The 17,269-nt window shown below is 41.3% G+C and overlaps 1 protein-coding gene and 1 pseudogene across 1 annotated transcript in view; one reads left to right on the plus strand and one right to left on the minus strand.

Annotated features, from left to right (window-relative positions):
• Window positions 1-2,660: 2,660 nt before the first annotated feature.
• PPM1E (protein phosphatase, Mg2+/Mn2+ dependent 1E) overlaps window positions 2,661-17,269 on the plus strand; it is a 127,942-nt gene continuing 113,333 nt past the window's right edge. Inside the window, exon 1 of the mRNA XM_037070156.1 lies at window positions 2,661-3,322. Within this exon, the coding sequence (XP_036926051.1) occupies window positions 2,817-3,322 (506 nt within the window). The 5' untranslated portion in view covers window positions 2,661-2,816. The remainder of the gene's footprint in view (window positions 3,323-17,269) is intronic.
• Window positions 13,700-14,691, minus strand: LOC119003655 (glyceraldehyde-3-phosphate dehydrogenase-like; annotated as a pseudogene).

Here is a 17,269-nt window from a genome sequence, read left to right on the forward strand (position 1 = left end):
GAACAATTCTTATGAGAAAAAAATCTCAAAAATGTCAAAAAATTTAAATACCTTTGATAACATATGCTTTTCATAGCTCAGTATTTTTTAATAGATAGTAAGAAAGGGAATGAGGGAAGTGTGAGAGGAGAGGAACTGGAAAGTAAAGCGATGCAAAATAATGACTAAAAAGACTTCTTGACAATGGGAAAATCATCCTACACAGCTGCTCTGAGATCCCAGCACTGCTGACAGCACCCTTCTCTCTGGCAAAGCTCCTCTGTCAAATAGTTGCACTAGGATGGATCTTTTGTCAAGTAATATCTTTATTAATATAAGCAAACACACCTCTCATTTATTGCAATATAGAGGTGTGGGCTTTTTCTTTCATTCTTAGTAGTAATGTTTTCCCAACATATAACACTTTCCTTTAATATGTGGGTTGAGTCATAAATTAATGTCACAAATGTCACTTCGATGAGGAAGGCAATCACATTACAAAGTAGGAAGGTGTAGTTTGATGTGAATTGTTATAGTTGAAAGCTACGTACTCTTGAGCTAAATGTCATCATGTCAAATTCTGAGGTGTTGAATAGTTGTTGCAATATAAAATTGTGGGCATTTAAATTTTTAGTATTTTTTTAAAAATATTTTATTTATTTATGTTTAGAGACAGGGGAAGGGTAGAAGAGAGGGAGAGGAGTATCAGTTGGTTGCTCCCAACTGAGGACCTGGCCCACAACCCAGGCATGTGCTCTGATCTGGAATTGAACCAGGACCTTTTGGTTTGTGGGATGATGCCCAACTCACTGAGCCACCCTGGCCAGGGATAAGTTTGCAGTCTTAGAAGTTTTGTCAGTCTTTTCTAGACATTCTGAAATGAAAATGAACAGGTGGATTGAAAACAAGCACAAATGGGGAGTTTAAAGACTTTCTTGGCATCTTAGAGAAGTTGCTCTACACTAGTGCATATTTTAAACAAAACATGTATAAATACATTTAGCTTGTCTGGAAACAGATTTATTTATTGGGTCTTTCCATTTACCTTTGAGACAAAAATAAATAGTTATAGAGGACTCATGCATTACTCACTATAAAGTTTCTATCACGTATTATTTAATCTCCAACTGGGAGAGAGATTGGACGTTTATTTTATGTGATGCCATAATGTACATTAGTGAGCTCAACCCACTTAATCTTAAAATAACAGTATCAGGTCAAGGATTTAGAATACAGAATTATACAAAAACAGTTGGCAAGGGGGACTCCTTCTTCTACCATTAATAACTGACTATAAATAGTATTTCAGACCTTAAATCCAACTGAAACCCAGAAACAATAAATGGAGAGGATGGGTGGATAATTTGTGAACATGTTTTTCTTTTTTATTTTTGATATGGAGGTGAACCTGTTTTTCAAAGAAAAAGAGTCACTATATTGTTGCGAATTATATGTTACATGGACAAGGCAGTGTGCACTAAGGATGCTATCATCTACACAGCTGTATAACAACAAGCTTCTTCCTCTCCCAAACCCTCATTCAGTAAGGCTTGAAAATAATAGGTTTGTGTGTAGTTTGGTAAGAAAATTGGAATCACTTAAAGTTTCAGTTTCCATCTAAGAAAGAAAAGAGACTGGGGAGATGAGAAAGAAGAGCAAAATGTAGAAAAAATACATATGTGATAAAGTATAATGTGTATTATGCAGAGACTAAGAGGGGTGTGCTGGAACACTAATGGCTTTGCAGTGAAAAGATCAGGATTTGCTCCTTGTTGCATTGCTGTGTGTGACCTTGAGCAAAGTCACAATATCTTTAAGGCTCAGTTTCCTCGTCTATAAAATGGAATCATAATGGTAATGTCTTCTACCTTGAGAGGTGCTATTGTAAGGATGACGGGCAAAAAACAACTTGTAAACTAAAGCCCTATAAAAATAAGGCTTCATAGATATATTGCACTGTTGAATCTTCAGAGAAGAGGACAAAGCGGAAAAAGTCTAGAACGCTTTGGAGTCTGACAACCTGGATTCTTATTCCAATGTCATGGCTAGTAGCTTTGACACCTCGAAGCAAGTACTTAATCCTGCTTTCCTCTTTTTGATAAATGAGGACAAGACCACTTTTTTTCACAGAATCAAATGAGAAAAAGTATGCAAAGGGACCTACCACTTGGTATGTGTTTGATGCTCTCCACTGCCCCAAAATACTTATTAAAGTAATGTCATCAACAAAGGTGTGGATGTCACCAACAAAGCATCTTTTACACAGTAGCATCTTTCAGCAGATAAAGACTCTAAGGCGAGGCAGAAACAGATAAAGAAAACTGAGATAGGTCCAATCAAAGTGGGAACGAACGTTTAGACTTGGAATTGTCTTAGTTCACCTCATCCACTTGAAGCTAGGGTATCCATACAATAAAAACATTCAGAGGTGGAGAGCGGGCGACTCAAGTGTCCTTTCGACTCCGGGAATTCCACGGGAAGGACCCTGAAATTCTTAATTGGAGCCTGTTACCATGGCGACAGTCTCTAGGCAGCATCCGCTGAGCTCTCTGTAGGGCTAGAGGGTGGGCCTCCGCTGGACCCTGAGCGCGCTCCCGCCACTAACTTTCCCTCCAGATCCGAGGAGGCGCACTCCGCCCCCGCCCCCGGGTCGCGCACGTCCGCACTCGGCGGCGCGCACGTCTGCGGGAGCCCTCTCCAGGCAACCTAGTGCTGATCTCTCGTGGAGGTGCGGTGGTTTACCGCCCTCGTGGGAGCCTGAGGCTCCAGAGTAGCCCCCTCCCCTTCCTGGGCTTCCCCCTTGCCACTTCCCGGTCGGCCCCGGGGCTTGAGCAGCGATGGCAGGCTGCATCCCTGAAGAGAAAACTTACCGGCGCTTCCTGGAGCTATTCCTGGGCGAGTTTCGCGGACCCTGCGGCGGCGGCGAGCCAGAGCCGGAGCCCGAACCCGAACCCGAACCTGAACCCGAGTCGGAGCCTGAGCCCGAACTGATAGCGGCTGAGGCAGCCGAGGGTTCTTCGGTGGAAGAGCCTGGGGAGGAGGAGGCGGCCACGGTAGCCGCGACGGAGGAGGAGGAGCAAGAGCAGGACCGAGACCCCGAGCCCGAGGAGGGGGCTGTGGAGGTGGAGGAGGAGGAGGAGGAGGAGGAGGAGGCGGCGGCGGCAGTGGCGGAGGGCGAGGAGGACGAGGCTGAGGCAGCCCCGGGGCAGTCGGCCGTGCCGCCGCCGCCGCAGCCCCAGCTGCCGCCGCTGCCCCCGCTCCCGCGGCCGCTGTCGGAACGCATCACCCGGGAGGAGGTGGAGGGCGAGAGCCTGGACCTGTGCCTGCAGCAGCTCTACAAATAGTTAAGTAGCGGAGCTCGGCTGGGGGTGGGCCCGCTGTCCCTGCCGTGTCGGCCCCTCAAATTGCTCTTTTCTCGCTCTTCACCCCCCACACCGGCGCCTGGCGCCGCTGAAAGCGCCCCCGCTGGCTCAGACTCCGGCGGGCGGTCGGCGGCGAGCTGCCCACGCCCGCCTCGGCCCCTGCGCCTCCTGCCCGGCCAGGGGCCGCTCCCCGGGCCCGCGTTCCTCCCCGCCCGGCCCCTGCTCCCTCCCGCCGGCCGTGCCCCTTCTTCCCTTTCACCTCGGCCGCCTACTTCTTTCTCCACTTCACAAACCTTTTATCCTTCTTAGAAGGTCCTTCCAGTTTTGAGAGCTCTTTCTTGTTCCCAGCTCCCTTCCTCCCGGAGCTTTTCTCCTGCTGGGGTCTCCCCCACTCCCCCCCGCCCCGGTCTGAGTGCTTCTTGTTTGGCAGCGGAGACGCGCGATCCGGTTCTAGGCTGAGCTCAGAGGTGAATCCTGTGTAACCGCAACCACAGTGATGATACTGGCCCCATAGCCACAGGAGGAGACTGGAGTCGATTTTTCCATCGGGCGCTCAGTGCTCAAAGTGAAGAGCTCTTTAGGTGACTTAATACACCGGAGCCTAATATCCTAGCTTAAAGATATTTGATAACTCATAATTGAGGGAGGTGGAAAGGAAGTGGGAGGTAGGGGTGAGCAAAATTTTACAAGCGAGCCCTCAGGCACAAACCCCTCGAAAATCAAGCCCTAATTCGTTAAAGTAGAAAAGTGAGGCAGGTTTAATAAAATTGCCATTAGGTGCAGTATTTTCAGTCCATTAAGTAGATGGGGTAGGGGAGAGAAAGCAGATGGCTTAGCTACACAGATGAAAGTCGAAAATAGAAAGGTCAGGGCTTTGCCTTTCATCCCAGTTCTGGTTTTTATGGGCTTGAAATAGAAACGGTTTACAATTGCATCTCTTTTTAAATGGAATTGTTCTGAAATAATGACAGAAGAGAATACTAACAAGTTTCTGGAAACTGTCAGCAAAAGGCAGTCTTTTGCTGTTTTGCTGATAGTTGTAATGAAAGGTGTTATGCTGGCCCCCAAAAGTTTATTGCTGCAGGAGTCACTGCAATTAAATTCATACTCACTTCCTGGATTTCCTTAAAAGCCTAAGTGAAGAGAATGGCCAGGAAAGTAAATGTTTTCTCTTCATCCAACCTGACAGACACCTGATCAAATACTTTCCCTGTTAAAGCAGAAGTTTATCAATAGGGAAAAAGCATTTAACATACCCACTGAAGAAGTGAAATGTGTTGATGCTCCACACTTTATAAACTATTTAAAATGTAATTTTGAAATAATCGATTACCAAAGTAGTAATACTGCTTTTTGGGCAGTGGAAAAAAATGGCGTGTAATAAATACCACTACCCAGAAACAAACAGTATTGACATTTTAAAGTCTTCCTAGTGTTTGAAAACTAATTGAAAAGGGCTTATGAAATGTTATTTTTAACACTATTTAAAGACACTTAAAACTTTTGACTACAAAACCAAATATAACTGTTTACTAGAGTGGAGGAATTTATCTGAGCATCAGACTAATTCTATTTTGACAGTCCTTACCTTTACAAATGCTTTTAGAGAATGAAAAGGCGTATTTAAACATTAGAGAAGGTCCATTAAAAAGAGAGTCGTTAGTTCAGAACAACCATAAACATTTGTCATTCAAGGTTTTTAAAAGAATGAACTGTATGTAAAGGGGATGGCAAGTAGATGTTTTTCCATGTCAAAGGACAGCAAGATTAATTTTGATACATGTATAGACTGGGAAAAGTATTCAAATGATGAAATGTCTATGTAATTGAGAATGATGTTTGGATTTGGAGTAAAATTAGTGAAAGTAAAGTTGGAAAATATTATTTCACTTTAAATCAGAGATTTCATCATTTATACTGTGTTTTCTGCAAAGCCTATTAACCTGTTCTTATATTTAAAATGGCTGGCTTGTTTATGTTAACTTCAAGGATTCTTAACAGATAAACCCAAAACAAAACAAAACCCCTCAGAGTTTAAAAAATATACTTTTAACACTTTTAGTTTTTATTTATAAAAGGAAATCATATCACTTGGTTACAACGATCAGTACTGGAAGACATTGTAAGGATAATTTCTATTCAAGCACTTTATTTTACATATGAGAAAACTATGGATCAAGATTCAGAAATTATTCTAACATTTCTCAATATAATTTGTGAACCTCAAAACTCTCCCTGACATATTTAAATGTTTGGTTCTCAAATTTCCTAAGAAATGTTTAAAAATAACTCTGAATAGGAATATGTTGGAATTGCTTATTTGGGGAAGGTGAAGACTGTCTTTCAAAAATTTTTCTCAACTACCTTACCCACTCTATTTTTGGGAATTCTTAATATTATTTAAAAACTGTCCTGCTTGTCAAATGGTGCTAAAGTTCTTAAGTGAAGTTACCTGAACTATATATTCCAAGTTGATAATTGGGATTAATGTAAGAAGAAATTAACACTATGTGTAATGCCAGTTTCATAAATCTAGTGTGTTTTTTCTGTCAATATTTTAGAAATGCACAATATGTAACCACTGAATGGACTGAGGTTCTCTGAAGAAAAAATAAAGGTGCTTATCTTTTCAATAGTGTTTTATGAATACACTGATTGCAAATTTACTTTCAAAAGAATATAGTAAATTTTTGTCAACATTTTGCTTCTCAAAAGAAGTTTAGAATAAGAACAGCAGATACATTTATTATTCTTCATTTTGGTAAACTCAAAGTTCAGGACTAAATTGAGATAAGCAGTTACTTAGATAAGTAAAGGATCAAGGTTTAAACTGACATAGTTATAATTAAGTTTAAAGAGTTTTTTAGATAAGTATTTGGGATAAAGATTTTGGTTTAGTCTTCAGAATGGTAAATATGTACTTAGATCTTTTTCTGCTAGATAACGACATTTAACATTTTGAAAGAAAAAATAATTAAATATATTCTAATGATGTAATATTAGGATTTCAAGATCAGGGAGTGGATCTCCTTGAAAAGGAGGTGGTGAGATATTTGCAACTAAAATAATTTGCAACTAAAAAATTTATAACTCATCTTATACCAGATGTGAATGTTGAGGCTACTTGAATAGATTATTACATGGGTCAGTACTGTGTATTTTATATTTCTGAACTATACTGAGGATAAATTTTATTTATTTTAATCCTAAAGAAACAAATACTCTCAAGTTGTTACTGGTGCTCCGTGTCATTACATTTTTAGAGCAGTGTTTCCTCAGTTATGCATTTGTCTGGCTTGGATTTCTCAAGGGGGAGAGAGAGATCTTAACAGCCTGGCAAAGTTAAATAGTTCCAGATGGTTTACAGTAGTAATGAGGGTGGGTGCTTTAAAAAAGGATTGGGAAGAAAATCATTGATTAGAGACACTAATAAATTCAGATATTTGAGCTATGTGAATCATTAATGACTTTGAGATAGGTCAGAAAACTGATAAACTGTCTCACTTTTAGATATATAAATTGAAAAATATATGGATGCAATATACTCATTTAAAACTACACCTTTTTCATGTAATGATCATTATAAGAAGTGGGGAAAATGACATTAGTGAAAAAGAAGAAAGTAAATACCAACCATTCAATGTGAACTGTATTTTTCAGGTTTTTCTCCTACCTCTCAGGCTGCCACTTATTCTCTGAGTTTTTGATACACTGCCTATTACTTTAATATTGGTGTTTGGTCCTTGACCATTCAAGTCTGGTTGACTTGTCTGTAGTCAATATCAATCTGGCCCTTGAGTTTGGTAACTATAGTTATGCTAGTGGCTCCTGATTCTAAAGAATCCCTGTTTTGACAGCTAATGGAACAACTCTACCTAGATGTCTAGAATGGTTCTCAAATTAAACTATACAAAATAAAATTTTTAAAGGTTTTATTTATTTATTTTTAGAGGAGAAGGGAGGAAGAAAGAGGGAGAGGAACACTGATGTGTGAGAGATACATTGATCTGTTCATATCCATCAGTTGCCTCTCATGTGTCCCCAGCTGGGGATCTAGCCAGCCACCCAGGCATATGTCCTGACCAGGGATCAAACCTGTGACCTTTCAGTTCAGAGGCCATTGTTCAACACCCTGAGCCACACCAGCCAGGGTTAAACTGTCCAAAATTGAATTCAGTCCTCCAACTCCCTCCATCTCCTCCCAAACAAACAAAACTAAAACCTGGTTCTCTTTCTGGTGGGTCCATCCCTGATTTCTCCTCCGGTCACTCTTCACATTCAGTTAATTTTGCATTGTGAATCTCATAAATATGCCCCTCTCCAATCCCACTGTCATTTTCATCTCTTGTTAGTCTTACTCTTCTATGACATATTCTCCCCAGTGTAGCCAATGTGATCCTTCTAGAATCTAGATTATGTACCTTGTCTAATTGTTACCCACAGCTTAAACATTTTTACTGTTTACCTGAAGTTAGCCAAATTGCAAAGTTAAAGGCACAGTCTTTCAGACCACCAAGTCTTCCCAAAACAATAATGACTTCAACTCCAAGGGGTTAGGGTCTTACTACAAAGTTAGAGGTAAGACTCTGTACATGACCACCCTCGCTTCCGACGCCATCCAAGAGTTTGAGGGTTTCTTAAAACCACCTCCACTTTTGGTAATTCACTAGAAAGACTCAGAGCTCACTGAAAGCAGTTATACTAATAGATAAGAATCATCATAGGCAACCTGGCTGGTGTAGCTCAGTGGTTTGAGCTCGGGCCTGCGAACCACACAATCGCAGTTCAATTCCCAGTCAGGGCACATGCCTGGGTTGCTGGCCAGTTCCCAGCAGGAGACACACGAGAGGCAACCATACATTGATATTTCTCTCCTTTCCTTCCTCTCTAAAGATAAATAAATAAAATATTTTTAAAAAAGAATCATTATAGGGAAAAATACACAAATTATAATCAGCCTAAGGAAGAGATGCATGGGATGCAATCTGTGAGGTTTTAAATGTGAACCTTCCATTGTACTGAAGGGATGTTTTACCCTAACAAGATCAATGGTGTAGCATTGCCAACCAAAGCAGCTCACATGAGCTTGAGTATCCAGAGTTTTCATTGTGACTCGAGTGAGTACCCACATAGTTGAACTTAATTTTCAGTTTGCTGGACTTCTGCAAAGATGGAAGCACAGGTGGAAACACTGTGCCTTCTCCCACAACCAAGTTTGAATACAACAAAGGTTTGGCGAACAAAGACACAGCCAAAGAACAGAAAAATTGAATTATACGGAAGTCCGACAACAATGAACCCTTCAACCAGGATGGTAAGAGGGGCAGAGCCAGCAGCGGAGCAGGGTCGGGCAGGACAGATCCCCCGACCTAGGCGCGCAGGCAGCCCTGACCCAGTCAGGGTGTGGGGCACACCGACTGCGGTCGCACCTTCGCGCACAGTGAGATGGACTGCGCAGGCCCCAGGGGGCGAACCCAGTGGTGGAGGGCTGATGGCAGTGGCACACTCGCGTGCAGTGGGACAAAACACACGGGCCCCAGTGACAGTGGCAGCTGCGGCACCTGTGGCGGCAGCGGTGGGAGGCAGCAGATTGAAACCACCATTGCTCCTCTTTGACCCCGCCCCCACATACAACGTCACAAACCAGCAACTGAGTTGCCCTGCTTCCGTGAAAACCTAGGGCTCCGATCCTCCTACTTAACAGGCACCAACAGTCCAAAAGATGGCTCAAGAAGAACTCAAAGCCCCAGAGCCCATAACTCTAAGCAACCAAGAGATTGCCAGCCTCTCAGACGCACAGTTCAAGACACTGTTTATCAGGATGCTTACAGAATTGGTTGATTATAGTTACAAATTAGAGGAACATATGAAGGCTAAACTAATTGAAATGAAGGGAAATGCACAGGAAACCAATAGTGATGGAAAGGAAACTGGGACTCAAATCAATGGAGTGGACCAGAAGGAAGACGAAACATCCAACCAGAAAGGAATGAAGAAATGAGAATTCAAAACAATGAGGAGAGGCTTAGGAACCTCCAGGACATCTTTAAACGTTCCAACATTCGAATTATAGGGGTACCAGAAGGGGAAGAGAAAGAGCAAATGGAAAACTTACTTGAACAAATAATAAAGGAGAACTTCCCCAGTCTGGCAAAGGAAATAGACTTCCAGGAAATCCAGGAAGCTCAGAGAGTGCCAAAGAAGTTGGACCCAAGAAGGAACACACCAAGGCACATCATAATTACATTAGCCAAGACCAAAATGAAGGAGAGAATCCTAGAAGCAGCAAGAGATAAGGGGACAGTCACCTACAAAGGAGTACCCATCAGACTGTCAGCTGATTTCTCAAAAGAGACCTTACAGGCAAGAAGGGGCTGGAAAGAAGTATTCCAAGTCATGAAATCCAAAGACCTACAGCCAAGATTGCTTTATCCAGCAAAACTTTCATTTAGAATGGAAGGACAGATAAAGTGCTTCTCAGATAAGGTCAAGTTCAAGGAGTTCATCATCACCAAGCCCTTATTATATGAAATGCTAAAGGGACTTATATAAGAAAAAGAAGATAAAAAATATGAACAGTGAAAGGACAGCAAACTCACAGTTATTAACAACCACACCTAAAACAAAAGCAAACCAAGAGGACAGCTAGATCAGGAGTGGAACCATAGAAATGAAGAACACATGGAGGGTTAGCAACAGGGGAGTGGGAGGAGGAGAAGGGGGGAGAAGGCACAGAAAATTGCACAGACAGTAGGTAGAAAATAGGGGGGAGGGCAAGGATAGTATGGGAAATATAGAATCTAAAGAACTTGAGACACGTGATTATAAACTAAGGTGGGGAGAATGGTGGGGGAGGGAGTGTGTGGGTGGAGGGGAATGAAGGGGGGGAATAGAACAACTGTAATGGTTGTTAAACCATTAAACTGTAACTGTTGTTACAGTTTTAATATACAATAAAATATGTATATTAAAACCCCCCCAAAAAATTCAGTTTGCCCACTTCCTCTCAAGTGGGATACTTACCACATGACCTAAGGGGCCCCACCATGAATAATAAAGATGCTCCTACTACTTCCTGAGGGTTAGAGGTTACCTGCCTGGAGCCAGGGACAAAGGCCAGACCTTTTTTGGGGCAAGACCAAATCCTCTACACCTTCTTCACCTATCTCCCCACTGACCTCCAGGTAAAATTCAAAGAAGGCTTTATCATCATCCTCATCTCTGGATCACTGTCCATCCACACCATCTCACCTCTACACCTCTAGATATATACTTCAGTTATTTTAGACTACTAGTATATTAATTTGAATGTGCTGTGTTTACTCTTACCTCTATGCCTTTGCTCATAACATACTCTAAATACCATGCTTTGCCACCCTTAACCCATCCAGTCCAATCTCTTATCCATTATTTAGGTCCCTATTTAACATCACTTTTGTTGTTCACCATCCCCATACTGATCATGAGTTGGGTTTCTCTTCCATGTGCCCCTCCAGAATACCCAGTGCTTATTTCTCTTATTTTTTTGCCAACAAATATTTATGTATCTTTTACTAGACCAATGACTTCAATGTGAGGTGTACCCAAAATAATCCATTGGGGTGAAGGAAGAAAATACTAAAGTCTATTTATGTGCATACAAATATGAAATTAAGTACTATTAATATTTTATATATGATTGAGATTGGCAGTTTTCTCTGACAACTGATTTCATGTTAAGCACAATAAATGAGGTGTCCTAACAAAATGCAAGTTTCACAGTGTAGAGGAGTTAACAGTGATAACTGTTTTTTCACTCCAATTTTCAGAACATTAAGAAGTATTGCAGTTTACCTGCATTGATTGAATGGGTTTATTGATTATATTGCCTGGTTTTAACAAAATTAAACCTCATAAAATGGACAATTGACTTTAAAAATTCCTGCAAAGAAATCTTGGCTTGAACATATTTATAATGCAAGTAAGCATAGAGGACAACAAAACTAACAGCTTCTACTTACTTCTCCCATCCTTAGTTACATTAGCTTCTTTTAAAAAAAAGATGATATAATATCTGATTAGAAATCAGCAAAAGTGGATTACTAAGTAGATTTACTGAAATATATTACTAGTGAGAGTAGTGTGTGTATGCATGGGTGTATATTTATGTACTCTTTATTGAAAGGGTGCTTGGAGCAAGTGTTTGGAGGCAGTTGCGTTAGATTATTAGCTATATGTTTGCCATCATATGCCTAGTCCAATCATGGTAAGCACATATACAACACAATAAATATTTGCTGTTCCAGACACATAGACCAATGGAACAGAGTAGAGAGACCAGAAATAAACCCAGGTCTCTATGGTCAATTAATATTCCACAAAGGGGGCAGAACCATAAAATGGAGTAAAAATAGCCTCTTCAACAAATGGTGTCGGGAGATCTGGACAACTACATACAAAGAAATGAAACTCGATCACCAGTTTACACCATACACAAAAATAAATTCAAGGTGGATAAAAGACTTAAATATAAGTCATGACACCATAAAAGTCCTAGAGGAGAACATTGGCAGGAAATTCTCAGACATTCCATGCAGCAGTATTTTCACCAATATGTCCCCTAGAGCAAGAGACATAAAGGAAAGAATAAACATGGGACCTCATAAAATTAAAAAGCTTCTGCATGGATAAAGAAAACAGCATTAAAATGAAAAGAAAATCAACTAAATGGGAAAACATATTTGCCAATGATACCTTGGATGAGGGTTTGAGCTCCGAAGTATATAAAGAGCTCACACTACTCTCCTCCAGGAAGACAAACAACCCAATTAAAAAATGGGCAAGAGACTTGAACAGACACTTCCAAGGAGGACATACAGAGGGCCCAGAGACATAGGAAAAGATGCTGAGCATCACTAGCCATCAAAGAGATGCAAATTAAAACCACAGTGAGGTACCACTTCACACTGGTGAGACGGGCCATCATAAACAAATCAACAAACAGCAAGTGTTAGAGAGGATGTTGCAAAAAGGGAACCCTAGTGCACTGTTGGTGGGAATGCAGACTGGTGCAGCCACTGTGGAAAACAGTATGGAATTTCCTCAGAAAACAATGGAATAGCCTTTTGACCGGGCAACTCTACTGCTGGGATTATATCCTAAGAACCCTGAAACACCAAACCAAAAGAACTTATGCACCCCAGTGTTCGTAGGAGCACAATTTACAATAGCTAAGTGCTGGAAGTAACCTAAGTGCCCATCAGTAAATGAGTGGTTCAAACAACTATGGTACATTTACACAGTGGAATATGATGCAGCAGAGAGAAAGAAGGATCTCCTACCCTTTGTGACAGCATGGATGGAACTGGAGAGCATTATGCTAAGTGAAATAAGCCAGATGATGAAAGACAAATACCATATGATTTCACCTTTAAGTGGAACCTAATCAACAAAACAAACAAGCAAGCAAAATATAATCCCAGACATTGAAATTAAGAACAATCTGACAGTAACCAGAGGAGTGGTGGGAGGGGATAATGAGCGGAAAGGGGGAAAGGTTTTCAGAAACAATTATAAAGGACACGTGGACAAAACCAAGGGGACGAATGGAAGCAGGGGAGGGAGGTAGGGATGGCTGGGGTAGGGTAAATGTGGACAACTGTAATTGAACAACAATAAAATAATTTTAAGAAAATTTGCTGTTCCAATGAATGAACTAAAAGATTAAATGAACTAAAAAAGATACTGTTCTTACTATCTTAAACTTTTAAAAATGTAGTAAATTTTTATATTCTCACATTTTAAAACTTTATATTAGTTTGTTTTTTTATTTTTAAAATATTTTATTTATTTATTTTTAGAGAGAAGACAAGGGAGGGAGAAAGAGGAAGAGAAATATCAGTGTGTGGTCACCTCCTGTGCACCCCCAACTGGGGACCTGGCCCGTAACCCAGGTGTGTGCCCCGATTGGGAATTGAACTGGCGACCCGTTGGTTTGCAGGCTGGTGCTCAATCCACTGAACCACGCCAGCCAGTGCTATATTAGAAAATTTAAAGTATATGAAAAAAATAAAATGGTGTACTTATCACCCAGTTTGATCAATTTATGGCAAATCTTGTTTTCATCTACTCCCACACATCACATTTGACCTCCCATTATATTCCATGCAATTTTTCTTATTTTGTCTGGGTACAGTGAGCTTTATTGATGGTGCATGACAAAGGAGGGCTCCCTAAGCCCCTCCTCTCTTCAGGGGGTCTAGGATGGAAACTGGAGATCAGGAGATTCTCAGTGTGTTGAGGGATTGATTTGGGGCAAGGACTCCCCAGCAGCTGAGGGTCTCTCTTCCTTCCACTGAAGCTGATGATCCAGGGGACTCTTACTCCTTGGAGGCCATGTGGACCGTAAGGTTCACCACCCTGTTGCCACAGCCAAATTCATTGTCATACTAAGAAATGAGCTTGACAAAGTGGTCATTGGGGGCAATGCCAGCCCTGACATTGAAGGTGGAGGAGTGGGTGTCACTGTTAAAGTCACTGGAGACAACTTGGTCCTTAGTATAGCCCAGGATGCCCTTGAGGGGCCCCTCTGATGCCTGTTTCACTACCTTCTTGATGTCATTGTATTTGGCAGTGTTCTCCATGTGGCAGGTCAGATCCACAACTGACGCACTGGGGGTGGGGACACAGAAGGCCATGACAGTGAGCTTCCCATTCAGCTCAGGGATGAACTTGCCCATAGCCTTGGAAGTGCCAGTGAAACAGGGATGATGCTCTGGGCAGCCTCTTGGCTATCACACCACAGCTTGACAGAGGGGCCACCCACAGTATTATGGGTGGCAGTGATGACATGGACTGTGGAGTCCTTCCATCGATGCCAAAGTTGTCATGGATGACCTTGGCCAGGGAGGCCAAGCAGTTGGTGGTACAAGAGGCATTGCTGACAGTCTTCATGGATTTGTCATACTTGTCGTGGTTCACACCCATGACAAACATGGGGCATCAGCAGAAGGGGCAGAGGTGATGACCCTTTTGGCTCCACCCTTCAAGTGAGCCCCAGCCTTCTCCATGGTGGTGAAGACACCAGTGGACTCCACAACATAATCAGCACCTCCATCACCCCATTTGATGTTAGCAGGATCTCGCTCCTGGAAGATGGAGATGGACTTTCCATTGATGACACCATTCCTGTTCTCAGCCTCGATTGTGCCTTTGAGCTTGCCAGTAGAATCATAGTAGAACATGTAGATCTCATGTAGTTGAGGTCAGTGAAAGGATCATTGACGGTGACAACATCCACTTTGCCTGAGTACAAAGCAGCCCTGGTGACCATGTGCCCAGTATGGCCAAATCTGTTCACTCCGACCTTCATTGTCATGTCTCAGGGTTGAGGCTGGCACTGGGCAGGAAGATATGGCTATGTGTCAAACAGGAGGGGCAGGGAGCCTCCATGCAATTTTTAAATGAATATTCAGTAATTTAATCACAATTCTGTTGGACATTTTAGGTGTCACCTATTTTTTGTTATCCTAAGAATATTATGATGACCATTCTTTGAGCATACCTTTGATTTTTCTTAGAGTATATTTCTTATGTTGGGACTATGTTAAAAGATATTGACCTATTTAAGACTTTTTAAAAAAAGATTGTAAGAAAGACTTTATTTAAGAGGGACTACTGCAGTGGGGGCTTTGCAGTAGTGGAGAGAGATCAGGCTCAACTCCAAGACTTTTGATATATAGTTTTAAAATGTCCTCTAACAAGATTTTACTAGTTTACCCTTTAAGCAGGTATGAAAACATCCCCATATACTAAGGGTTTGGGTTTGATCCTGTCAGGGCACATACAAGAATCAATCAATGAGTGCATAAATAAGAACGACAAATCAGTGTCTCTCAAATCAATAAATAAAAAAATAAATAAGATTATTGGTATTATGGAATAATTTAAACATTAGAAAATAATGGGGAGTTCTGGCTGAGATGGAGGCATAGGTAGAAACCCTTTGCTTCCTCGTACAATCAAAAGGAGGATAACAACCAATCTACAATCAATAAACAACCAGAAGTACCAGAAAATCAAACTGCATGGAACTCCAACAACCAAGGAATTTAAAAAAAAAGTCAACCAGAACAACCAGATTGTAAGGTGGCAGGCTGTGCTGGCCCAGTGGCTCAGAAAAACCGAGGGGAGGCAGCAGACCATGTGGGCCAGGCTGGCTGAAGGTGAAACTGAGACTCAGAGCTGACTGTGGACTACGGTGGGATTGCCATGGTTGGAGAAACTCCCAGGCTCACATAAGAGTCAATTGTAAAGTGCGTTAGAGATGAGCAGGCAAGCTGCATTGTTCTCTCTCTGGTGCCTCCCCCACAGGCAGCACAGCAGCATAGCAAAGAGGGTTGCCCTGCCCAGGTGAATACCTAAGGCCCCACCCTATTACAACCTATCAGCTGCTCGAAGACAAAGAAATATGGCCCAAATGAAACAACAGAGCAAAACATCTCTTTCTCTTCAGAAAGAGAGCTAAGTGATGAGGAGATAGTCAACCTATCTGATGGAGAATTGAAAGCCCTGGTGATCAAAATGCTCACAGATCTGATTGAGCTTGGTCAAAAAATGAAAAAAACCAAGGAAAGATATGAAAAATGAAATAAAGCAAAACATTCAGAGAAGCAATAGTGAGAAGAAAGAAACCAGGACTCAAAGCAGTGATTTAGAATTAAAGGAAAAAGAAAATAAATATCTAAGCAGAATGAAGAAACAAGAACTCAAAAAAAGTGAAGAGAGACTTACAAACCTCTGGGACATCCCGAAACGTTCCAATATCTGAATTATAGGGGTGCCAGAAGGAGAAGAACAAGAGCAAGAAATTGAAAACTTACTTGAACAAATAATGAAGGAAAACTTCCCCAATATGGCAAAGGAAATAAATAGACTTCCAGGAAGTCCAGGAAGCTCAGAGAGTCCCAAAGAAATTGGACCTCAAGAGGAATACACCAAGGCACATCATCATTAAACTACCCAAGATTAAAGATAATGAGAGTATCTTAAAAGCAGCAAGAGAAAAGGAGACAGTTAACCTACAAAGGAGTTCCCATGAGGTCATCAGCTGATTTCTCCAAAGAAACCTTGCAGGCAAGAAGAGGCTGGAAAGAAGTATTCCAAGTCATGAAAGGCAAGGACCTACATCCAAGATCACTCTATCCAGCAAAGCTTTCATTTAGAATGGAAGGGCAGATAAAGTGCTTCCCAGATAAGGTCAGGTTAAAGGAGCTCATCATCACCAAGCCATTGTTATATGAAATGTTAAAGGGACTTATCTAAGAAAAATAAGATAAAAAATATGAATGAGAAAATGACAACATACAATGATCAACAAATGAATCTAAAAGAAAAGAAAACAATGGGAAAAAAACTAAGCAAACAACTAGAACAGGAACAGAATCAGAGAAATGAACATCACATGTAGGGATTTCAGTGGGGAGGGGGAACGGAGGAATGGGGGGGAAAGGGACAGGGAAGAAGAAGCATAATTCGTAGGCATCAAACAGACAGGGAGAGGTAAAAAATAGTATAGGAAACAGAGGACTCAAAGAACTTATATGTACAACTCATGGACATGAACTAAGGAGGGGATGCTGAAGGGTTGAGGGGGCAGGGCAGAGGGGGGATAAAGGGAAAACAGTAAAATATAACAGCATAATCAATAAAAATACTTACAAAGAAAATAATGTAAATAATAAAGCAAAACCGTATACTCACCATGCAGTTTCAACAAATTATCATAATTGTTCTAGATAATTTTTAGGAAATAAAAATTTCATGTGGAATTGAAGACTTTAGTGTTACTTTCTTCTCTGAACCCATTCCTTTTTCTTTCTTCCCAGAGGTAATCTGAAAATTCTAAGACTGTCCTTCTGGTCTATATTCTTATATTTTTACTACATGTG

The sequence above is a fragment of the Sturnira hondurensis genome, unplaced genomic scaffold (assembly GCF_014824575.4).
Source record: "Sturnira hondurensis isolate 20B ecotype Veracruz unplaced genomic scaffold, ASM1482457v3 Scaffold0018728, whole genome shotgun sequence".
Classification (NCBI taxonomy): domain Eukaryota; kingdom Metazoa; phylum Chordata; class Mammalia; order Chiroptera; family Phyllostomidae; genus Sturnira; species Sturnira hondurensis.